Source organism: Callionymus lyra, chromosome 8 (assembly GCF_982586985.1).
Source record: "Callionymus lyra chromosome 8, fCalLyr1.hap1.1, whole genome shotgun sequence".
Classification (NCBI taxonomy): Eukaryota; Metazoa; Chordata; class Actinopteri; order Syngnathiformes; family Callionymidae; genus Callionymus; species Callionymus lyra.
The window spans coordinates 217,863-242,731 of NC_141825.1; the positions used below are offsets into that span (position 1 = coordinate 217,863).

Sequence of the window (24,869 nt, forward strand, 5' to 3'; positions counted from 1 at the left end):
GTATCTGCCTTTATTGTCGTCTGCAGATCACGTTCAAATGAGTCACCCTCAGTCAAACAAGTAGATTATTCAAGCTTGAGGTTCTGGTGTCCATGAGGTTCCACCTGTGGACTAGTTTTCTTTTCTCAGGGTGTCAATGATTAATAATCTGGACACAAAGTCACACATGACCGCAGACCGACTGCAGACATGCTGACCACCAAATGCTTGGCTTTTCTTCTTACATTTTGGGGTCCAGTTCTTGGTGGGCCCCTCACAGCACCGCACCCCAACATCACGGATCAGGAGTTGTTCTGGGGCGCTGACCAGTACGACTTCTCTGTGGTTTTGTCTGCCTCTGGGATGGAGTGTTTCTGGCACTTTGCTCACCAAGGAGAGAAATTCTACCTGAACTTTATGGTGACTGAACTTCTCCTGCTCTTACTTGACATCATTTTGTTGTCTTTGCTCAAACCTTCCACTGAGACATAGAGCAAACTTGTTTTCTGTCTCTCGTTCAGAAAGAAAACTGTTATCCATATTTATTTTTCAAAATAATACTGTACATTATATTTAAAGCAAAAATGTGTTTTTTTTTCTTCGTGGTATTGTACATGTGAAATATACATTTCATTAGCCTTCACTGTCGCTAGATTGCTAGTTGCAAAATTTTTCATTTAGATTGATTTCTTTTACATGGAATAAGGCACATGTGTAATGTAGGAGAACACACATCTACAAGGACATCATAAGAAATGTTAATAATTACCTTCAAGTCAATTTTAAACAATGTAACTTTAAATATGATTTATTCATATTTCATCCCAACAGTATGTTATCATCTAAAACCTTACAATATTTATTTGATTAATTTAAACATATGATAAACTTCAGGTAAATAAATATTATTTTGCTTTTCAATTTTCTGTACAATTATGTCCTTGTTTGATCATCTAAGAGATCATTTGCTTTCCTGTCTGCAGGTGCAGTGGGTGACGGGTGTCGGGCAGGACAGGCATCTGTCCGTCACCATCAACGCCCCTGGTGGTCTGCTGCTGACGACGGTCGACGATGCCACAGGTCAGACCAGCTTTGAGACCAAAGAGACAGGTCTGTGTAAGACCAAGGATATTTAAGATCGATAGAAAGTGCGAAATTACTACTAATTATGTGCCTCCGTCTCTCTCTTTAGGCTTCTACCAAATGTGTTTCAACAACTTCCACAACCACTTTGGCACCATGCAGGTGTTCCTTAGTTTTGGTGTCTACTACGATGACTACGAAGATCCCAGAGCCAGCCAAGAGGAGAAAAAGAAGAAAGAGGAGGCGAACAGAGACCTGAACAACACACTGAGCATCATAGAGGTAAGACGGACACTAGTGTCAAATCATAACAAAGTTATCTCAAGACACATAACCGTTTAAATTAAACTATATAAGAGAAAAGATCCCAGTGATCGACAGTGGTGAGAATAAAACTCCCTTTTGATGGGCAGAAACCTCAAGCAGAACCAAACTTGGTGTGAACAGCCTTCTGCTGTGACCAGCTAGGAGGGAGGAGAGGGGGAAGAGAGAAAGGGAGAGAACAGTGTCCAAAGAGGATTTCGAGAAAAGTTGTAAGTAAGTAATTTTTATTTGTATAGCGCTTTTCCAGACCAGGATCACAAAGCGCTTAAACAATCAAACCAATATTCAATAAAGTATATACTTTAAAGGGCAAGATAAAACTGATAACACAACAGGAGTTCCAGAAAATCAAGGAAAAGCCTGAACAAATAAAAATGTCTTAAGATGTTTCTTGAAGGAGTCAGTAGATCCATCAAGCGCAAAGAAAGAGGAAGATCGTTCCAAAGCTTAGGAGCAACAGCCTGAAAAGATTTCTCTCCTCTGGTCCTGAACCGTGTGCGAGGAACCATCAGTAGATTCTGATCCACAGACCTCAGAGTTGTGAAGCGGATCCAGCAGCAGCTCTGGAGGTGCTGTGAAAGAAGGCGGAGCACCGGGGTTTCGGAGGAGATAAGGTGGAAGAGGGTGAGTTAGAATAAAGTAGGAAAGAAAGAGGGAGAGATTGGTTGTAAGGAACTTGTCCAGCAATCATAACATACAGCAGCAGCTTTGAGAGCTTACTTGTGAAATTCAGAACCTTTGAATTCAGCGTTTTTACTATTTTTAATACATTTTGACACACTTCTAAACTTAGGGGAAAAAAGAGGACCGCAAAGACGGATCCAAAAATCATTTCAATCATCAATTCAAGGTTCATTTTTAGTGGCGTTTAACCATCTCTCTTTTTTTTTTTCTTTTTCAAGGGCTCGACTCATAAAGTCGAGAACTACGTCTTCCACATGTTTCGCTTCTACAACTTTGGTCGCATGAGGAAGAGTGCTGACTACTACATCCTGCAGTCCAACTCGCAGTACATCACCTGGGGGTCCACAGCTCTTAGCCTCCTCATCGTCACCAGCGGTTACCTGCAGCTCTTCTTCCTCAAGAGGCTCTTCCTAACCCAAACAACCGCAGTGGACGAGAAGCCGGGTTGCTGTCTCAGCTGAAATGCATTGAGCCGTGTTTAGTGCTGAAAATGGAAATTTGTACTGAGTAATAATCATGTATTAGTTGTACATTAAAGGCCACATTACTCTCTTTCATTTTTGTTTTATGTATCTCAACATTGAACATTCCTTTAACTTAGCCTAACATGAATAGTTCCAGAGTTTAAATGTTAATCTCCTTTTGAAACTCCTGATGACGAATCCAAAAAAGATAAACATCTGGATAAGAAAAGCTACTGCAGCTGTTAGGGTTACATCAGTAGAGATGGCTTAAGTAAAAACTGACCATACAAGTAGTTGTTTATGCTTAAAGAAAGTGGCAACAGATGTTTAATAAAGTACAGTACAATAAAGAAAAGAAAAACTTTCACCTTCAGCCGGATGAGTTACGGTTAAATACCCAGTTTTACTTCCTCCTACAGTTACAGTAAAGTGACAAAGAAATATTTGTATTCATTAGGGAAATTAAAAGTCAAAATTATGATTCGCTTGATTTAACATGGGATTATTCATTAAATAATAGGTCATTAATATTAAATATGTATTGATGTATTTTGATTTTTATGAATTACAACATATTTGTCCTTGCCTCTTAAAATGTTCAGAACATCTTTAAAACATTTTCTTGTCTGGTCCTTTTTGGTGGATAAATTACTTGGGGTTCCAGTATGGCAGTGGCATGCCGACCCTCTCAGTCCAGGGCCCTGGTCAAAGACGACAATGGAGAGAGTCCAGCTGGAGGCACTTTGGTCGCGTGTTATGAGGAGATGGCGCTGCAGGAAGACGTCTTGCTTCAAGTCAGGCTTTGGTACATGTTTGATCTCCAGCATTTTGGATTACTAACCCAAGATTGATAAAACTAAGTTATAAGAATCTCAGAACATGTGAGAGTTATGACGTGTTCTGGGTCTTTGGTCGTAAGGAGCATTTAACCATGTAAATAAATAATATTGGAATAAAAATGTAAATAAATATGTATTAAATAAAACATTTTGGAATGTTTTCTAGTCAGTCATTTGTCTACATAACTCCTGCATGAAAAAACGATATACTTTCTATTGTGAGTAGTGTGAGCGCTCACAAGGACACACAATGTTAAGTAGGTTATGATGAGCCCACTCATTAAGTACAAACTTAAAATTATGCTCTTAATATATGGATGATTTAAGACATCGCAACAAAACCAGCATCGACATGAATGAAGGGTTTCTAGCTGGAACTCATCTCACATTAAAGTTTCAAAAACACAATGGAATTAAGAATTGTATTGGATAAAAAATTAAAGTTATTGAACAATTCTTCATATTCTGTGTTATTATTAAGCAATCTGAATAAATGTTTTTAAATCCAAGATTAAATATTCCCAGTTTTCATGACGATATAAAATGTACTATCCTATTCAGATGCCCATTTTAATGCATTAAACATTGATTCAAACTTAACTTCCTTGACATATGAACATTACCTCAAGCATTGATGAGACTTTTCTAACACACAACATCCAGCAGAAACATCTCTAGAAGAGTATAACTTATCTCTATCCCTAGCAGAAATAGATGGAGCTAATGTGTCAGGTAATTACACAGTGACCTGATCAACAATTGGTAAAATCCAATCTGATTGAATTGCAACATATCTAATAATTTCATTGCAAAATATGTGTTTTAATGAAGTGTTTTCATTCAGTGAAGCTGTTGCGTCTTGACCACTGGTTTGTTAGTTAGCTCTTATTCCAGAGTTGTTAAATAAAGATTTAACAACCAACTCCTAACATGCTTGAACACTATTTTTGTTATTTGATTGTATGATGTGTATCACAAAGCGTTTGCGTTTTGTGTTTTTTCTTTTGCCAGATCTTAACAGAGATGGAAGCACAAGCAGGTGCCACACGTAAGTGAGTGAGGAATCCATAAAACCATCCTGAATCAAGGTATCCAGATCCTAAACAAAGTTAAGTTCAACCATTTCTATACAATCTTCTGAGTTCACACTGCGTCTGCACTCAGACCCTGCTCCCTCTCTCACTTAACTGTCTTCACCTTGTGAAGGAAATGATCAAACCAGAGTATCTTCAGGTCCTTTCTTAGCACTTACGAGCAAATATAGAATAATAATCTATATAAATATAGATCATGAGTGACTTATTCCAAGTGGTATTTACCCTCTGTAAGTCAATCATCGGATTTGCCTCTGTAGCCAAGGAGAACAAGAAGAACTGCCGACATCTAAGCAGACGAGTCACTTCCATACAAGGTCTCATGAAGTCGATCCAGAAGTGTTAGTAATGAATCTATGAAAAGACAAATGGGCTGAAGCAATTCCTGAAGATTACCTTTAAATTAACTTAACAGTATTTTCCCTCTTAATTTCAGAACTTTGGTCACTTTTCTTTTCTAAAGTTGAACACAGAGATTTTTTTCTAATTACTAAAAAAAGTATGAAACCTTTATAAATACAACCAAGTAGGTACTTGCTACTGGAAAAGTGAACAGACCGGGTTGGCCACCCCTGCCTTAGTCCATTTATGTAAAAGGGTATCCATGAAAGGAAAGAAGATTTGATGGTAAATGACACAAAAGTCAGGAGGAGAGGCTACCATCAGTGAGAAGCAGGTGGTAGCTTCCATGCTGAGGAAGATCAGCTAAATCCAGGATGTTGATAGAGAAGTATACAGAAGGAAATACCATGTGAATCTGGCAATATATATAAAAAAAATACTCTTGTGGTTGAAATTCAAACATCTATAGTCTAGACCAAATTTCAAAATTGGCGCCCGTTCCCATTATGATTTGCTGTGGCTTCCCATGACGGGAAATACCAAACAGAACATACCAGCATAGAGAACTAAACAAAACAGGTTATGGCAGTTGCATCCATCTCCATTCAATATTTTCACCAGTGAGAACACTTGCATCGCAGCAGCAGCTTCTGGTCAGGCCAAATCAAGGTAAATTGAAATTGCATTGTTCATTTTTTTTTTACATTTAGGTGAGTTAAAACATAAAAAAAGTTTTGTGAGCAAATTTGTAAGAGTTGAAAATAATTTAAATAAGTAGACTTCTCATGTAGCATCGCAACGATTAATCATTGCCATTATCATGTCTTCTATCTTTATGTATCATTTACTGTCAAGTGAACCATAATCATATCAGGAAGTGATGTGTCTAAAACATTGATTTAAAGCAAACATGTCCAATGTCAAACAACAGTAAAATAGATTATTTTTATCTATCTTGAGATTAAGTATATTATTCTGATAAACATGTGACTACATGCGGATCCAAGCAAATACAGGCTTTGGTAGAAACAGCGTTTCTGTACATCATTTAAGAATATAGTGTTAGGAATCAAGAAAATATCAAGAAAGTATTATTATTCACTTAGACTGATGTATTTTGTTGAGATTTTTTAAAACTTGTACTTACTAAAAATTACATCTTTAAATACAAGGAAGTAGGTACTTACTGGAAAAGTTTACAACTTAACTCCACCCATATTGGAATGTATGAAAAACACAATACTAGGAATGTAAACCTGTTCTTGTTGTGCTCTTTGTTATTATTGATATTGCAGAAGAAGTTCTAATAGTGAAAGTAAAAACTAAAACTAAAAGTGAAAACCTAATTTCTTAACTATACAAAAACAAGTTTATTGTTATTATCATGATTATGATTATTATTGTTATCATCAATAATTATTATTATTATCTTTTCATCTGGGCAGAGGGCAAAGCAGAAACACAATACATTAATGCCACATGATTTTTTTTTTAATTGCGTGCCAAGCAAGTGTGGTTTCTAAAACAATAGACTCACACACTGTCACTAATGCTATAGAAATAATTTTAGAAGAATAAGGATATGGTAAACGTATTACTGGATAGAATAATTCGGTCTTGGCTGTCTTTAAATCCATTTTTTTAGAGGTCAGATGAAAAACTGGGATAAACATTTTTCCTTTACAAGATATAAACTATGTTTGAAAATAATGAACCAATAAAATTAACATTGTTTAATTATATCTCTGGATTTAAATTTTCTTTCTAGATAATCATGGATGAACTTACTCTCACCTTGGACCTGATCTCAACCGTCTACCAGATGGCACAGAGAGTTAAAAGTAACAAGGAGCGTTGCTGCACTTTGGCCGACAGGGTCAAGTCTTTCGAGAGGCTGGTTCTTGCCATCAGGTGTAAAGGCCAAGATCAAATCTCATCTCTGATCAAAAATGCTCTGACAGATCTTAATGACACACTGCTGTCTGCAAAGTACTTGATGCAGAAATTTTACAAAACCAAAGCAGTTAAGAACTTCTTCAAATCCTCGGGCCATCAAGACAAGTTCCACACCATCAATGAGAAGCTTTCTTACAGCTTTCAAGTTCTGTGTGGGGCAATGCAGATTGAACAGGTTGACATTTTGAACAGAATTTCAGATACAGTTTCAGATCAGTTTCAGTCGACCTCCAGGCCCAGGATCCCCTCCAACTTCAACAATACACCTGCCACTGCTGCCAACATACCTGCCACTGCTGCCACCATACCTACCACTGTTTTCGCCACACCTGCTACTGCTGTTGCCACACCCTTGAACACACATGTGGCCCATTATGCCCCGGCAACCAGCTTTATACCAAGTGTACCCGTGGTGAGACAGATGACTGCAATAACCTCACCTGGAACTGTTTCATTTCCCTTCAACAACGCCTCCATGCTGTTCCCCCAATCACCGACTTTTATCAATAGCTTCCCTGCTTACAATTATGTTGGCCAAACCTACAGGTCCGTGCAGTACCCCAGCATTACGTCTTTTGCTCAGTCAGGGACCGCCCTGCCGTTCTCAAACCAAAACACAACTTTGGTTACAAATCAGTTCGGCAGGTTATTTTATTGAAACAACTTAAAACATGCACCACTTTAATAGATCCAAATTGCATTAAAATATTTATAGCATTGCCTCTGTCTATGAGACTGTGTGCTCATTGTGTAATGTGTGTTGTCCTTATTGCTATTTTCAATTAAACTTTCTGTAAAATGTCACGAGAGAATATACAAATGAATGCTATGTAGTTTCTTCCTGATTTTCAGAACAAATTGAATATTTCGTCAACTATCAGCAGAGTATTGTCAATGTTTGTTTTGGTTTTCGAATTGGTTTGAAATGCAACTGGCCTAACCATCAGATTGTCCAGTGATGAAGACCTATATTTGGATTGGATTTGGAATGAGTCATTCAACCAGGATGTAGATGGTATAGAAAACATCTGTTGAAAATCCATGTTTCTCCTTCTGACTCAGTGCACCTCATTCATGTGTGAGCAGAACAAATTTGTGTGTAAAACGTGAAAAGTGAATAATTTAATTAATCTTGCACTTTTTATTTGATCAATATGCAGATGCCTTTAAAAAAAAGGATCTGATTGGACTGTCTTATGTATGGTTATCCTCTGATACAACTTTGTAAGAGGTTTAATGTTTTGTGTTTTTCCCTCTTGTTTTATGTTTAAAATGACTATAAATTATCTAAATAAAATATATTTTCATTAGGTGTGACATACTGATGATTTCAAAAGAACATACAGTAATGCATGTATTAAAGTACACTTCTCATAGCATCATAACGATTAATCATTACCATTTCTTACCATATCTTTCTTTATGTATCGTTTACTGTCAAGTGAACCACAATCGTATCAGGAAGTAATGGTTGCAATGTGTCTAAAACATGTCTAAATTGATCTCAAGAAAACATGTCGAATGTCAAACAACAGTAAAATAGATTATTTTATCTATCTTGAGATTATTATATTGTTCTGATTAACATGTGACCCTATCTATGGGGATCCAAGCAAATACAGGCTGGAAGAAACAGCGTTTCTGTACATAATTTAAGGATATAGTGTTAGGAATAAAAAAAATATGACTCCAAAAAAAACAACTTTAGCTACAGTGGTTAGTCTGTTTCGATCTGATTGGACCATCTGTATGGTTATCGTCTGATAAGACAGTTATGTGAGGATGATTAACGGCATCCATCATATTTTAACTCTGAACTTGTTGAATGCTGGTCATTGTGTATTCGTGGGCTGGTATTAGTATTCATTATGTGCAAATCATAAAGCAGCATAAATTACCTGTATGTGCAAATGTGCCAGGGATTTACTGACACTTCATGAAAGAGACCGATTGACTGCAAGGAAAGATGTCTAAAGATTCCCTACACATGGATCACAATGCTGGAAGAATATGTTTGTGTCTTTTGCTCCCTATATTGTTCTGGCCAATCTCTTTTCAGCCCATAACCAGGTTACCAGAAAACCACGCATCTCCACATCTGTTTTACCAGCTTGTCTAGGTTGTTTGTTCAACATGTGAACAAGAAGATTTTAGCTTTTAACTTTATCTCAGAGCGAACATGTCCTAAGTCCAGTCTGAAGGATGTTTACAGCCCTCGAACAGATTTTAATTTATTATTATTATTATTAATATTACCTAATCTGGTCTTGGCGCTATCTTTTTGCAGAATTAAACACAAAAATCACAATTTATTGATTTGATGCAGTATTCGATGTTGGAAACCATAATAAACACTATCTCCTCAGGCCATTAGAAGTTATTGTGAGTTATTGCCAAAGTAGGGTAATCAAAAATGGTTTGACAGTTATTTAAAAAAGCCCACTGTAATAATAATATTAAGGAATTTTATCACTGTTACCATTTTTAACAGTAACTGTTGCATCCCTACACCCAAGTTGTCTGGGTTTTTATCTGTGTTAATGTTTTTACTGTTAAAACACTTGTTCAGATAAAAGTATTCAAAGCTTTTCCATAACTTCTACATTTTTACAATTTATAGTTCATGATAATGTTATGTTTAACGATGCTGAACCCAAGAGCAGACAGAGGCGATGTTCCAGGGAATACAAAAAGGGGTTTATTGAATAGGAGGGGAGCAGGTAGTGGATGAGGAAGCCGGAGGGAGAGCGAGGTCGGCGAGCTGGAGTGAGTGATCCGGGTTACTGCAGGTAGAGGAACAAAAGTTAGATGTGGTCCAAAAAACAACAAGAGACTAGAGTAAGAGAGCAAGGTAGCAAATAAACTGAGCCAGGCATGTATAGTTACCACGGTTGTGCGTAGTACGATCTGGCGCCGACCGCGGGGAATCCAAGGGTTTAAGAAGGGGGTTGATTGGGGATCAAGACCAGGTGAGCATGATTGATGATGAGGACCAGGTGTGAGGTGAGACGACAGGGGGAGTGGCAGACCAGGAGGAGGAGAACACAGCAGACTGCTGTGACCACAACAGATAAAGGCCTTAAAAAAAGAATTTGATATGTTATACTTGCGTCAGTGAAATGGAAAGCCTTGTCTCGTTGGCATTAACGTTACTGTTAGGTTAAAACATTCTATTATATAGAATGACATATTTTTCCATCCAACTTCTTGTATTTCCATTAAGTTACATGGACGACATCACATGCTTGCTGAGTTGCATGAGGCCTTGAGGTTTCAACTGGGCCAGGATGAAAATCAATGCAAATAAATCAAGGAGCCTGAAAGGTGGTGCGGAATGAAAGGTTTACATTTACCATCGAGAAAATATTCCATTCATCGCTGATCAGCCCATCCGGAGCCTAGGGAGGCAGTATACATCCTGTCAAGGAGCTGCAGCAGCTCAGACTGTTTGGTGAGAAGTGATTCAACCCAGGAACTCACACTCACTTCGCTTTTAAATCACTCCTCAAAAGTACCTCTTACATTGCTCACACAAGGTTTAAATCTCCTGTCACATTCCTCAGCAGTGTCCCTCAGATCCCTCTTCCCACAGGTGGCCATGGTGAGGGGTCTTGACAGCAGCAGTGATATCCAATAGTTCTTGTCTTGAATAGAGGAATTGTCTTGGTTGAGGCGACAGAGTTAATTTAGCTGCTGTCTTTCACTTTCGTCAGTTGAATAACACAGAGTGATCCATGCCTAGTACCCAATTATTGGTTATCATCCAAATCACACAAGAAGAATGCCAGTCTGTACGGACATAATGGCACAAACGGATATTATTGATCTGTAGGTGGATCATGATGAACGTCCTACATAGTCATTTTTCCACAAATCCTAATGTTCATTGTCTAGGGACCTTTCCACATGAGCCTACATGCCCTAATAAGAGTATCTTTCTGCTCACTAAAATCCATGACCATATACAGGTGAAACGTGGGTAATAATAGAGAGAGATGTTGTTTAACAAATCTTCAATGCAGAGAAAAATGAAGATGAAAGAAAAGACAGTATAACAAAGAATTTGTATAACATTCTTTAATTATTATATTTCAAGTACAGTAGAGTTTCAAGATCAAGCTAAGAGAAACTCCAAAACATTATTTTATTCAAAGCAAAAATAGAGTACAGTCTTGGCTTTTATGTGTACATGCTTCCTGTTTAGTGTTTTAGCTTGATACCATGATTTTACAGCATCTTCTGATGGTAGCAATTTGTAGCAATAGAGAGATGATAATTAGCATAACGAAGTTTTTGCTCCAAAGCCTGAAGTATTTGTTCATACTTCTCAGGGAGGGCAATTTGCCACAGCTTCTTGAGTTTTTTTGTGTTTTTGAGAAAAACATTCCCGGACTGCAGAATGGCGTGAGCGTTCTTTAAAGCCACTGATAAATCTTTGGCCCTATGAGCAACTTCTTGGTAAATTTTTATTTGAAACTCAAGTTCCACCAACTTAATCTTCAATTGGTCACGTTGCTTGATGAAGTGATCCCATCTTGTAGCCGTCTTCCAAAACCTTTTGCCCACTGACAATCCAAATGCCTTAAGGAAACATAAAATGATGAGACACTTAAGTTATAGCTGACCAACTGAATAATAAGCGGATTTCAAAGAAATAATGGAATTAAGTTAAAGTGAACATTGTCTTAAATAATCAATGTTTAATGTGATATGACATTTCACATCAGAAAGTCCCATGACTCCCACTCGTCTGTTATGACACGGGTGTCAAACATGTCCAGAAAAGGGCAGAGATGGTGCAGGTTTGGAACCAGTCAAGCACAAATAATTGAACCAATCAGAAGACTGTTATCATTTGATTAAGTCAGGTGCTGCTTGCTTTAGATGGCACCTGACTCGTTTACTTTTCATGACCGAACCCCCGTGTTATGTCATTCATGTCAGGCATATTGTCATTATGGACAAAACGAATGACTGCGTAACTATTGTGTGACGCAGATCTGAAGTTTCTGTGAAAAAAAAGTCAAATAAACAGATCTTACACTAACGACCTCATTAGTCAAACCCGGTGAGGCTATCGATTAACTATCGATTTTATTTTGTATTTATTTTAATTATTTATAACTCTTTCAACTTCAACTAAAGGCCATTTTGTTCAAGAATGTTTTTCACTCTTGTGAGTATACTGCGAGATTTCAATTAATATTTAAAAAGTAATCATTTTAAAAGTATTTTTTCATCGGCTCAAAAAGATAATTAAATAAGTTATATAATATGCAATTAAATTACAGTTTTATATATACATATATATTTACACTTCTTGCTTCAATTTAGTTTTCAGAATAAAAATAAATGATTAAATATGAGATATTGTAAAATGTGACAACAGTGTCTTCACCAACTAGATTTTGACAATAATTTTAATAATATTTCATTTAAAAAAAATGTTATTACCATTCCACCAACCAGCTCCATATCTTCCTGAAAATGCTGTAAAAAAAAGAAATATGTGTAACTAACAAGTCGTTTAGTGTAAATAAAGTTATTTAAACCAAATATCACTATTTATAAATTTTACAACCTTGTTTCTTTTTTGTAAAACCTGGGCGAATAACAAGTGATTCTACTCTGGTATCGATTGAATCCCTTCTTTCTTCTTTAAACTTAACTGTGAGAACCACATACAGAGTTGGTAAAATACCAGATATACATTCGAAAAAATAATAGTAGTACAACTGTTGTAAATATTGCAGTTGGAAAAACAATGATGCTCACTCCGTGACGATTCAAGAATACTCTGTTGCAGACCACAGACACTCTTGAGTGAGCAAAGGTGCTTCAATATGAGTGCTGGTGTTCCTCAGGGTTGAGGGTGAGGTCCAGGTGACGGCAGTTGTGCAGCAGTGCAGGCTGTGGTGACAGGCAGATCTCCCTGAGGTGGAGGAAGGCAGAGTAAGTCAGGCTAAGCAGGCAGACGGACCAACAGGTCACCGAAAAACTTGGTTCTAGCAGCTTGACTACAGACCATAATCATCTGTACTCCTGCTGTGATGTCCTTACAGAGGGAGATGACGAGCAGGGCTGGACTCTCAGGTTGAAGGAGGTGTCGTCACACACTTACATTAGATTCAGTGTGAGTGAAGATAATGCCAGTGGCTTTTATAATGACACACCTCCCACATGCACTCAAGCTCAAACAGAAACACACACACACACACACACACACACACACACACACACACACACACACACACAAAACATATTTTCATGTCTGTTGGGGACGCATGAATATCAAAACTTTTAAAATGTTTTTCAGATTTGGTTTCAACTGTGGACAACTTTAGAAAAGGAAATAACAGAAAAACTATTTGAAATATTGGAACAGATTTTTCTACCTGACTTTTGGCGTCGCCTCACTATCCTGTTTAGAATACGCTGTTATTTCGTACCAAGAATCACCAGCAGGATTCACTGTCACAAAGCTCTATTATAAGTGTAAAACAACAAAGTTTTCGTGCCAGTTTTAAATATTTTCAGTTTGTATTTCTGTGTTCAATATTTACTCCAATCAAGAAAATATTATGAAACAAAAGCTTTATTTATTTATTATTCTAAATGAAAATAAATGTTTATTTTTTGAACACACATTTAAAAAATAAATATTGTCGCAAACATTGCATTATTAACTAAAATAAATATAAAACATCTTACTAATAAATGTATGCAAAACTATGTGGTGAAACCTGTGGCAGCAGTTACATATCTCATAGAACTAAAGCTAAACACTAAAATTCTAATCCACCTTCTACTGCTAATCCAAGGTTGTGTCCCAGGGACAGCAGATGAAGCCAACATTTTCCCATAAACCGTTTGAAGCTTTTCCTGGCACATATTTATATAAGGTCACATTATGAGCAGGACAGATTTGAATTGCAGATAAAACTGCAACAAAACAATAAATATTGTTAGATAGGACTGCTGAAGGTAAATTAGATCATTGATAAGACGGTTCAAGAGTTCTCCATCTTTAAACACAAGATTTTCAGGTCATGATGGATTTTGTGTCAGTTTTGGTCTGAAATTTTCTGTTGACAGACACAAAAATAATCTTAAAAATGATTTATATACGTACCTCTAACATATCAAACTCTTTAAATGTATTTTGAAAATGTGCCATTTTATAACTTAAGAACTTTTTACTTGTGAAGACTTTTCTTAATTTTTCTTGGGGCTGCTGTGTTTGTCTCTACGTTGTCTTGTCCTTTTAAAGTATGTTTTTCAACTGTGTATTGTTTTGTTGTTTAAACACTTTTTGACCCTGGTCTTTAAAAGGTGCTTTACAATTAATAATTACTGACTTACTTGTTGGTGTGAATGTTTTACTTGTTTGGTGTTTTTATTGTATTTTTATTTTATATATTTATTACAAATATTTAAAGCAAAGAAGTTGAACATGACCACGATTTGTCTTTGTAGAAAAATATACTGTTAAATTATGGCAAAATATTCACTACTCTAATTAAATTTAATTAGTCACTAATTTAATTTAAGGCAGTACCTGATCATGAAGACAACGGAAAGACAGCAAAAAGACAACAATACATTTGTATAATATTGTTTTATTCAAAGGAAAAATGTAGTACTGTCTTGGTTGTACTGTTTACATGCTTACAGATTGTTTTTTTTATCATGATACATTGATTTTACATCAACTTATGATGGAAGTGACTCTAAGCAATAGAGAGATGATACATAGCATACTCAAGTTTTTGGCTCAGATCCTGAAGTTCTTGTTCATACTTCTCAGGTCGGACAATTTGCCAGAGCTTCTTGAGTTTTTTTGTTTTTCTGAGATAAATTCTCCCAGATGCCAGAATGGAGATACCTTGTGCTAAAGCTTCCTTTAACTCTCCGGACTTTCTGTGAACCATCGTGAGTTTTTTCAATTGATATTCATGTTCATTCAACTTCTCCTTGAAATGGTCACGTCGTTTGTTGAAGTGCTTCAATCTTGTAGATTTTAAAACTATGGCTCCAATCACGGATAATCCAGCCTATAGGACAAAGAAAATGCTGATTTTAGCGATTAAGATAAAACAGAGTTATGACTGTACAGCTGACTAATTACAGTTAATGTTGTACTCTGTGACAGAAAAACAGCCAACAAATAAACAGATGTTACACAAAGAACCATGTTATGAAAATCTAAAAAAAACACAAAAACAACTAAAAAAAAACCTCTTGAGGAAGGGGAAGGAGAGAAAAGAGTAAATTCAGGTGTATTATATGCCTTATTAGTGCCGAAAAGCGCTACAATTCCTGAAATATTGATTATCTAACGTTGTTAAATATAATCTAAACTTTTAAATAAGAAATTAATTCCATTGAAATCAGATCCACTTGCCCCATTTTACACCCTTTTTCAAAGAACAAAATTGGCTGAAATCTAATTTTCTTTAACATTTTCATGAGGGTCTTCTTCCCCTTTATGCCCCCTTTCCCTTCCCCCGATCTGGTTGACCTCCTTCCTAAAGTAGGTAAGTTATTATTATTTGTGAAGCGCCTTTCACAGACCAGTCACAAAGCCCCAAGAAAATTTATAAAAACCTGCACAAATAAATGTAGTAGACTCAAACGACTTCTTATTTCTTTGAACAAGTCATTTAGTTTTCTAAATGAAAATCAATGATTGAATATGAGATATTATAAAATGTGACAATCATTTATTTTATTAAAAAAAATGTTATTACCATTTCAGCCACAATCAGTTCCATATATTCCTAGAGATGCTGTAAAGAAAGGAATATGTGCAATTAAAAAGTCTGTAAATTATAAATTAAATTATAGTAGTACAACTGTTGTAAATATTGCAGTTGTAAAAACAATGATGCTCACTCCGTGACGATTCAAGAATACTCTGTTGCAGACCACAGACACTCTTGAGTGAGCAAAGGTGCTTCAATATGAGTGCTGGTGTTCCTCAGGGTTGAGGGTGAGGTCCAGGTGACGGCAGTTGTGAAGCAGTGCAGGCTGTGGTGACAGGCAGATCTCCCTGAGGTGGAGGAAGGCAGAGTAAGTCAGGCTAAGCAGGCAGACGGACCAACAGGTCACAGAAAAACTTGGTTCTAGCAGCTTGACTACAGACCATAATCATCTGTACTCCTGCTGTGATGTCCTTACAGAGGGAGATGACGAGCAGGGCTGGACTCTCAGGTTGAAGGAGGTGTCGTCACACACTTACATTAGATTCACTTTTCTCTCTGCACAGCAGTGTGAGTGAAGATAATGTCAGTGGCTTTTATAATGACACACCTCCCACATGCACACACACACACCCATGCACACAAACACACACACACAAAGACAATATATTTATATGAGGTCATGATCTGAACAGAATAGAGTTTTTTTTAGTTTTTTTTTAGAATCCCTTATTAGTCCCGCGAGGGGAAATTCGGTAGTGCTTTTGACAGCCATTCACACGTTAAGTGCAGATCAAACAGTAATAAATATTGATATGATCAAAAATAGAACTGCTGACAGTAAGTTGAATAATTATTTCATAATGATGGTTCAAGTTCTCCATCATTAAACTAGATGATGGATTTTGAATTTGAGACACCATCGTACGTGTGGCTGTGTAAGTTTCGTTCTGTTACCTTCTTTTCACTCAAGAAACAACAAAAACTCTTTAACTGTCTTTTGACAATGTGTGTCTGAACTTGTGGGTTTGACTGTGCAACTCGTTTGGTGTTCTAGTTTTATTTGATCTATGTTTTGCAAACATTAAAGGACATCACCAGAGTTTTTCTTTCTTTAAAAGTATATATTTATTACAAGATTTTCACTACAGTCACATTCTTCTTGGCCTGGTCTGTCTCGTGACACAGACGCCCCTTACCTTCTCATCATATATGATGTCAGACGGTCTATCTGATCAAAGTCACTTGTTTCTCCTGCAGATGGAAAAGTTATCAACAGTTTGATGTATTGTTGTGATTACTTTATCAAAGGGGATTTTTGATTGTCTTTCAAAGTGCAGCTTGCTCAACCTACACCATGACAGTTTCTGACTCACCAATATGAAATCAGGTTAATAATTTCCTGACAACTGAAGCAGATGGAGACGGAATTCTGTTCTGAAACAGTGTTGGATGTTGTCAAGTTCAAACCCACTCGTCCTCTCTTGGCCAATCAGGCTGAGTTCGACTCTTAACTCAACTACTTTCTTCTTTCTTAACACCTTTATTTATTTTAACAAAGAAATGAAATCAGATCTGGTTTAAAGACACACAATTTACTATATACAAGTATACAAGGTGGAAAGAACAACACAGAGTTTCCATCTGTCCGCCTCAATCCTTTTCTGAGGCACACAGCTGGTAGGTTGCTGTTGTATCTCGATCCCAGTTTCAAGATGTTAATTATCTTACTCAGAACACAAGCTTGAACGAGTTAGCATCTCTTAAGGTCAGAGGTGGCGCTTGTTACTTCAGTCCGGGTCCGGTGTAACTATTTTGACACAGATCTGAAGTTTGCTTTTCTTTGAAAGAAAAACGGACAACAAATCAAAATATGTTACACTAAGAACCTGGTAAATGTTACGATAAGATCCAACTTCCTATAATTAATATCTAGAATAGCCAAAAAACAAAAATCTCTGAAGAGACAAGTAGGAGAGAAGAGAATAAGTTCAGGCATAAAATTTGGCAAGATGGAAATCACTCGTCTTTGTCTGTTTCTTCTTTGTAAGACCTGAACAAGGAACGCTTTCTTAATATGTAACTCTGTGTAGCATATTCCGAGTAAGTGAAATACCTGATATCGATAAAATAGAATAGTCTGTAGTAGTAGTAAAACAGTAATAATACTGCAATTGGAATACAATGACGCTCACTTACAGTTGTTTAGATTTGGTCTTTTCTCTGCACAGTCATTTGACAAAATAAGAGAGCATATGAATGTGTGGCACACTCACACAGACACACACACACACAAACAGACACACACACACACACACACACACACACACCTTCTCCTTTGAATGTTTGGTTTAAACTTTGGCCAGATGTCTTGACCCCATGTTCTATTAGTACAAATACAAAACCTCATTCCATATTTTCATCTGAATCCTAGATAAATATTAGAATATATTTCTGCCAAAGAATCATTTATTTCCTTTTCTTCCCATGAAGTTATAACAAATAATACTAAAATGAAATTAAAATGTTGTTAATGAAAAATGTGTATAAACCCCTTAGGGAGCACACGATGAAAATACCCAAATTGTGTTCTAATTTCTATGGTGTTTTTACATTTTCTTTTAATATTTATTTCCCCGGTACACAAAGACAGATTTTTGTGTATTCTACAGTATTTTCTTCCATTGAATGTGGCCTGAGTTGAGGAGGTATTCAGGTACCTGGCGTCACATTCTGCAGATGCGAATGTTGCCGGTGCTATCAGCTGTATTGTTAGCTAAAATAACCATAAACATGTCTTTACTGTAATAGCCATTGTATTCATTATGTGTTTTTACCTACGTTAATAAACATTTGAAAAGGGAGATATTTTCGGTAAAATAGGAATGAATGTTCTTCAGTCGTAACAGACTTTACTGGGTTACCTACTGCCATCTAGCGTGAAAGTGTGATATCTCGCCGTTTTTATTATTTACATTATACATTATTAATCTTAATCTTAAATATTTCGTTTTTTATATGGCACATCGTTATGTATCGTTAGTGTTTATTGTCTTGACTTATTTCTGTAAACCTGTATTTTATTTAAGTCTTAGAATATGTGTTGCGCAATAGTCACCAGGAAGAGGAAATGTAAAGGGCGTCAACTAGTTTCAGTTTTACACGTAGACACTTCTAAAAGTTCCCCTTCAAACGAAAACACGGTAAGTGTTTTACCTTGTTTTCTTCAATTGTGTGATCTTTTGGATTATAATACTGTTATCCTGCAGCAGAAGAAACTTTTCTGAGAGTTTATATTTACTGTGTGTGGTGTAAATAAAATATAAATTGCTTCTATTGGCTTTTAATTCGCCTCTAATCCCGTCTCTGAGAAGTAAGAAATAGTTATTTGTAAAGTGCCTTTCTAGACCAGGGTCACAGAGCACTCGAACTATTAAAAGCAATACACAGTTAAAAGTACATACAGATTAAAAAAAAAGTCTAAACGGCCAAGACAAAATAAGACAAACACAGAAGTCGCAGAAAATGAGGAAAAAGCCTGTACAAATAAAAAGGTCTTAAGATGTTTCTTGAAGGAGTCAGTAGACTCCCTAAAACGCAAATGAAGAGAAAGATTGTTTCAAAACATTTAGTGTCAACAGCTTGGAAAGCTCAATGAACTCGACACAGCCCAGACGTTCTTCCTCCTATTGAGAACTCAAGGTTTTTTTTTCATGGTGCTACGCCTTTTGACCGAGCTTCACTATTGGTTAACAACAAGGTGAAGACAGATGGGATGTACCCCCAGCTGAACACTGCTCCTTACAGCAGCATCACAGCAAGCCCAGGACGCAAGTCTACTGAGGCTATGGGCAGGGACAGCACCCAAGACAGTTTTGGCTATTGACCCCATTGCCACGTCAAGAAGGTGTGCCATTCCTAATTGGCCCGTAAGAGAGTCCAGCACCTGTTCATAGTATATAGTAGTATATAGTCTTATTTCAACTGTATAGTGTCTTGAGATAACTTTGTTATGATAAGACACTTTAAATAAAATTGAATTGAATTGTTCAATGTCCCACTGAGGGCTGAAGGGCTCTTGATCTACCAGACACCCCCAATAAACGACCCAACCTGGTAGCCTCGCTGCCATGGCTGAAGTCAACACCCTCAGTGTTGCTACAGACCATCCGCTAACCAGCTAGTGATCAGGAAAGAGAGGACAGCAGAGACCAAACAGGAGCTTGAGTCCAGGCACATTCTCATACACCAGCGAGGAGAAAAAACAAACATTTAGAGGTACAGTATATAGACTTCCTGTGGTCAAGGTTGGGGGCGTTCCTCAGCAAACAGACCAACACCTGGGTCCAGGGTAGCACTCCTTTTGTCCTGTACAAAAAAGACCACACTCTGCAACATAATCAGACTTGAATTGAGAGAGAACTGCGGGTTCTTTGAGCTTTCTTAGGCCTTGTGGATGAAGGTGTAGCATCATGAAGTTAAACATCTATATCTGGGTCTTTTTGACTCCCCTTACGCATACCGTTGCTCCTAGAAGCAAATGTTAATCAAAGATGATAATCACAGTCTTTTTTGTCCAGGCTGTGCTGCTTCTTCCAGAGGTTATGTAGTTACAAGGTACATATCTGAATCAGCATTTTATCAGCTGTCATTCTTTTAGTCTCCCATTGTTTGTTAACTTTAGTCTGAACCACTTGAGGTCCACCTTTGACAGTTCACCAGTCCATCACATATCTAATGCATATGCAATGTCAGTAAACATTTTTATTTACATCCACAGATCGCCATGGACAATATAGGAGGCATAGTTAAACTTTCATTCAAGATCTACGAGATCGTCAAAACAGTGAAGACCAACAAGAAACAATGCAAACGTATTAGTAACCGAGTGAATGCCCTGAAGGAACTGGTTGAATCCATCAACACGGAGCCAAGTGGAAGCGCCACTTCTGTTATTGAAACAGCTCTTAATAAGTTGGAACAGACCTTGACCTCCACACACAGCTTCATCGCCACTTATTCAGATTCAAATTATCTGAATCGTTTTATAAACTCCAAAAACCATCTGGAGGAGTTTTCAATCTTGAATGACCAACTCACAGATTGCTTCCAGATTCTCTCATTGAGCCTGCAGGTGGAGAAGAAGAACGATCCGATGAAGAAACTGTTTGCACAGTTTGAAAACAGACAAATAGTGGACAAGGCAGATCGTGAAAGTGACATTGAAGCACTAAAGAGAGGTGAGACTCTTTATTTTCTAGTAGAAAAACATAACTCTAGATCATTTAAACGATTGGGTCCTTTAGCTCAAATCTGTTCTTACCCAGACTAAGACAGGAGGTGCAAACATGTATTCATATACTCTTTATTCAGATGACTGAGTTTTTATTTTAATCTATTTACAGATTTCAAGAATTATTTGGAAGAACAAAACACTAAATTTTTAAATGCCTTGAAGACAAGTGAGTATAAGTTCATTGAACACAGTAGCTGCTTAAAACCATTTTTTATCTTTTTAAATGTTTTTTTCAGTGGAGAATTCAAAAATCACCTTTGAATGCCGACTTATTGATCCAAAGGAGATAACCTATGAGAACCCTGAAAACCCATTTGAGAAGACAGAAACTTGCGAGTTTTACAAAGGAGAGTTCAGCAGGTTCCCAGTGGCCATCAAGAGATACCCAAAATCAATGACCAGCCCTACGTAAGTCCTGTATTCTATACTTCCATTCTTTAAAACGTACATTTGTTTATTTCATTATGAGGTTCACAGAGGCTAGAGCTTATCCTAGCTGTTCAGGGAAATCGCTGAAGAGCCAGAAATGCATTAAATATATTTTCTTAATCAAAGATCTCAATGATTTGTTCCTCATTAGGGAAGTTAAAAAGACTTTCGAGGAGGAGGTTAAAACCATGAGGAGGTTCGAGTCACCCCACATCCTGAGATTATTTGGAATCTGCATTGAAAATAACAGCTGTGAGTTGCTAAGAAACATAAATATTATTGACAATCAACTAAATGTCAGATATTTTTTTTTACTATTACTGCGAAAATCCATTTCAGGCGGCAGCCCAGTATACAGCATTGTCATGGAGTACTGCCTAATGGGTCCTCTAAGAGTGGTTTTGAACAATGAAAAAATTGAACTGACTGTAATGGACAAAGCCCTCATGTGTCTGGGTGCTGCACATGGAATCTACAGGTACATTTAACCTTTGAAACTACTCTCATGTTGGGATTGATTGATCTTTGTTCCTCAATGAAGACCTTGCCTTGTGTGGTGATGATAACCATCAGTCTACTTAATGCTACATTTATGAAACAGTTAAAAATATATTTTGCAGCTTTATACAAATTCTAATGTGTCAAATCCTTTCAACTAAAGTAAAGTGGTCAGTAACTTAAATGTATCGTTGCAGTGCAGTATGAGACAAGTAGTACGGCTTCAATTTAATGGCTACATTTTGAAATTAAATTGGTGTCAGTGTTTATCAGCATTTCACCAATTTAGGAAGAAGGTTAAAAACATATATCAATCTTTTTTGGACACCTTGAAGGTGCTCTTAATAGTCACTTTCGAATACATTTTAGAAAAAAGTAAGAGGCAATTTTAGAATTTGCATGCAGCTCTAAGTGTCTGTTGTTTCAATAGATTAATCCAAAATATACTGTACTTTATTCGAAAACTTAGGTTGCACCAGACGGAAGAAAAGACAAAGGTTCACGGTTGCCTCTCGAGCCGCTCATTCATGGTGGCTGAAGGCTTCACGGTTAAGGTAATTATTCTGATGCATGCTGTTATTCCACCTCAACAACCAACTAGTATAATTATGATCCTTGTTCCACTAAAGTTGAGTAATTTTGAGCTGTCGAAAACTGAGACATCCTTCCTGAGAAATCCGAAGCCCAAGGAGAGCTCCATTTGTTATTGTGCTCCTGAGCTCTTCAAAAAAGGAACATCCTACAACAAAGCCAGTGAGATTTTCAGGTAAGTAAGTAATTAAGTAAGTGAAGGTTATTGGAGATTTCATTATTTTATCTTTTAAATCTGTACCATCTCCTGGCCTAGATCAGCCCAACATGTCCTATGCATTTAACCAGTTAACTGTTTCTCCACCAAACAATCAACCTTCATCCATCAATACCTACATAGTGCCCATTTGACACCCGCAAGGATACCATTCAACCTTAAGGGTGCATTTTACAATTCAAGGTTGTAGTGGTGCTGCCATCGCGCAAGTTTATCAACGTATCCAACTATACATTCCTACTTAACTGGCCCTATTTGATCCATTTTGTTGTTCAACTGGTACTTTACTGTAAAAGTGCAAGCAGCTCAACTCCCAGTCCTGCCCTAAATCAGCTTCACTGCTTGTGAATTTCTCTTTAAGAAAATAAACTTATTTCGAAAGAAAACCCAAAAACATGTGAGTTGTTAAAAATTAACTATTAACTGACTTGAGGTGATGACAAAAATACATTGTTGTTTTTTTTCCCCCCAACAATGCCTCACAAATGCTGACTTGACAAGATTAATGCCCATATCATCGTTACTTTTTCCTAACCTTTTTTCATTTTTTATTTCCTACTATGTCGCCGAGGGCTGAAGCCTATCCAAGCTACTTACGACAAGGGGGTGGGGGGGGACACACACCATCAACAGGTCTCCAGCATGTTTTAGGGCACAGAGCAGGGCCGGGTCTAGGCAGGGGCAAGAGGGGGCTTGGCCCCCTCAAATAAATGTTGTGCCCCCTCAAACTTACATGTAAGTAAGTAAGTAACCGCACAATGCCCCCTCAAGATTTGTGGCTGCCCCCTCATACATGCCTGTCTAGACCCGGCCCTGGCACAGAGAGACAAACACACTGATACCTTCCAATTATTTTGAGTGCTCTGTGTCTGCCCTAAGTTAAAACAATTGTAAACGTTTTCCAGTCTTGGTGTTGTCCTTTGGGAGATCGTGACTCGCAGTATTCCCTGGAATGGTATGTATTAAACCCGACCGAGTCTTGTTATAGTCTGTATACATCGCAGCTGTACGTGTTATCTATCTTTTAAACTGTCTATTACCTTTTCTGTATACCATATTACATATTTTACTCAATAATAACATTTATTTTTGTGGGGTTCGTCCAAAAGTAACTGGTATTTGCTAAATTATAAGCATTTAAACAATTTGTCATTCCTTAAATTTAAAATATTTTCTGCCTTTTTTTTAAATAAATAAAAATATATTGTAGCATTTGTAATGTATTGAATGTATTGAGATTTCGAATAAAATATAAGTATTTTAAATTAAAAAAGTATCTTCTAAAAATAATTCATATTTAGGATATTTATGAAATATATATTTTTTTTCTCTCTCTTCCAGTTTACCATTATATTAAAGCATCTTTTCATTTGTTGTCTGTTGTATTTATTTATATAATTTAATTTTAATAATGGCTAGTAATGCAATGTGTCCCCTTCAGAAATGTAATGGTCCACTTCTGTATTAAACCCTTTTTCTAGATTAATAATAGAATATTTGACAAAAGCTGTTTTGCGAGCTCCACTTTAATTATTTTTTATTAATAATGCACTTTAAATCGAATCTGTGATCCAGGTTTGTCCAAGAAAGAAATCGAGGATAAGATCCTTAAAAAGCAGGAACAGGAGGAGATAGCTGGTGACTACCCGGAAGTTCTAAAGGAAATCATCTGTGACTGTCGGGCATATGAAAGCTCACAGAGACCAACTGTATTGGGTAATCTCAACCATTTTTTGTTATGTAGCTGGAGAAAGTTCCCCTTTCCTGATCTAGACTATAATGTTATCTTTTTCAGAGGTCCTGGACAGACTGCGCAACGTTGTGATCATGCTGGAGAACGAAAAGTTTTTGCCAAGCTAACCTGTTCCATCTTCATCAGAAGATTAACGTGAATTTTGAGGGAATTTTTTATTAGTGCTGATGAATTTGCTTAAGATCGAATTTCATTAATTTTTATTTAAGCCTATCAACAACCAACTATCCTCCTGTTAAAGACGAGAGACACCCTGAAAAGGTCGCCAGTCATAGTTACACATATAGCACTCTGTACTAATACATTTATATCGACTTTTATAATTTACTTGCTTATATTGTTTTTTAAGTTGAAATATAAATGTATAAAACAAGTTTGACAAAAAAATCATGCTGGATAGAAAGTGAATTGTCTTTGGTGCCACCTGTGTGGTAAACAAGAAATGTGTCATTATCTTTATATGTTTCTTTATACTACATTACTGTCATCTTGTATATTCGATGAATAAACATTGTACTGTAAAACTTACTGACTTCCAACTCTATCTAATGTTTTCATATTTGAGTTTATAATTAAAATGATGTATATATATATACCATTCGTCTTCCGTGCCACTGG

The 24,869-nt window shown here is 36.8% G+C and overlaps 3 protein-coding genes across 5 annotated transcripts; all 3 read left to right on the forward strand.

The window, feature by feature from the left end:
* Positions 1–85: 85 nt before the first annotated feature.
* Positions 86–2,622, forward strand: tmed6 (transmembrane p24 trafficking protein 6). Of its 2 annotated transcripts, none has more exons than XM_087798208.1 (4): positions 86–399; positions 963–1,089; positions 1,172–1,344; positions 2,289–2,622. In XM_087798208.1, exons 1-4 carry the CDS (start codon positions 190–192, stop codon positions 2,529–2,531), a joined length of 753 nt encoding a protein of 250 aa, XP_087654334.1. In that variant the 5' UTR covers positions 86–189; the 3' UTR covers positions 2,532–2,622. The 2 variants fall into 2 exon arrangements, with proteins under 2 accessions (XP_087654334.1, XP_087654335.1); XM_087798209.1 differs by having other exon boundaries at positions 963–1,059.
* Positions 2,623–5,381: 2,759 nt separating this feature from the next.
* Positions 5,382–8,077, forward strand: LOC148072580 (uncharacterized). Its single transcript, XM_087797516.1, has 2 exons — positions 5,382–5,478; positions 6,578–8,077. The coding sequence occupies exon 2, from the start codon at positions 6,584–6,586 to the stop codon at positions 7,421–7,423; it is 840 nt and encodes a 279-aa protein (XP_087653642.1). The 5' UTR covers positions 5,382–5,478; positions 6,578–6,583; the 3' UTR covers positions 7,424–8,077.
* Positions 8,078–18,597: 10,520 nt separating this feature from the next.
* On the forward strand, positions 18,598–24,779 carry LOC148072581 (mixed lineage kinase domain-like protein). 2 transcript variants are annotated; one of them, XM_087798028.1, is made up of 12 exons: positions 18,633–18,670; positions 20,048–20,084; positions 20,248–20,707; positions 20,873–20,929; positions 21,000–21,171; positions 21,344–21,444; positions 21,532–21,670; positions 22,160–22,244; positions 22,320–22,456; positions 23,404–23,453; positions 24,074–24,214; positions 24,294–24,779. In XM_087798028.1, exons 3-12 carry the CDS (start codon positions 20,254–20,256, stop codon positions 24,356–24,358), a joined length of 1,401 nt encoding a protein of 466 aa, XP_087654154.1. In that variant the 5' UTR covers positions 18,633–18,670; positions 20,048–20,084; positions 20,248–20,253; the 3' UTR covers positions 24,359–24,779. The 2 variants fall into 2 exon arrangements, with proteins under 2 accessions (XP_087654153.1, XP_087654154.1); XM_087798027.1 differs by lacking the exon at positions 20,048–20,084 and having other exon boundaries at positions 18,598–18,670.
* The last annotated feature ends 90 nt before the right edge of the window (positions 24,780–24,869 follow it).

Coding starts and splice junctions, on each gene's coding strand:
- LOC148072580 (XM_087797516.1), top strand. CDS start 6,584: ATGGATGAACTTACTCTCACCTTGGACCTGATCTCAACCGTCTACCAG.
- tmed6 (XM_087798208.1), top strand. CDS start 190: ATGCTGACCACCAAATGCTTGGCTTTTCTTCTTACATTTTGGGGTCCA. Junction 400..962: donor AATTCTACCTGAACTTTATG/GTGACTGAACTT, acceptor TCCTGTCTGCAG/GTGCAGTGGGTGACGGGTGT. Junction 1,345..2,288: donor ACACACTGAGCATCATAGAG/GTAAGACGGACA, acceptor TTCTTTTTCAAG/GGCTCGACTCATAAAGTCGA.
- LOC148072581 (XM_087798027.1), top strand. CDS start 20,254: ATGGACAATATAGGAGGCATAGTTAAACTTTCATTCAAGATCTACGAG. Junction 22,245..22,319: donor CTGAAGGCTTCACGGTTAAG/GTAATTATTCTG, acceptor GTTCCACTAAAG/TTGAGTAATTTTGAGCTGTC. Junction 24,215..24,293: donor ACAGAGACCAACTGTATTGG/GTAATCTCAACC, acceptor TATCTTTTTCAG/AGGTCCTGGACAGACTGCGC.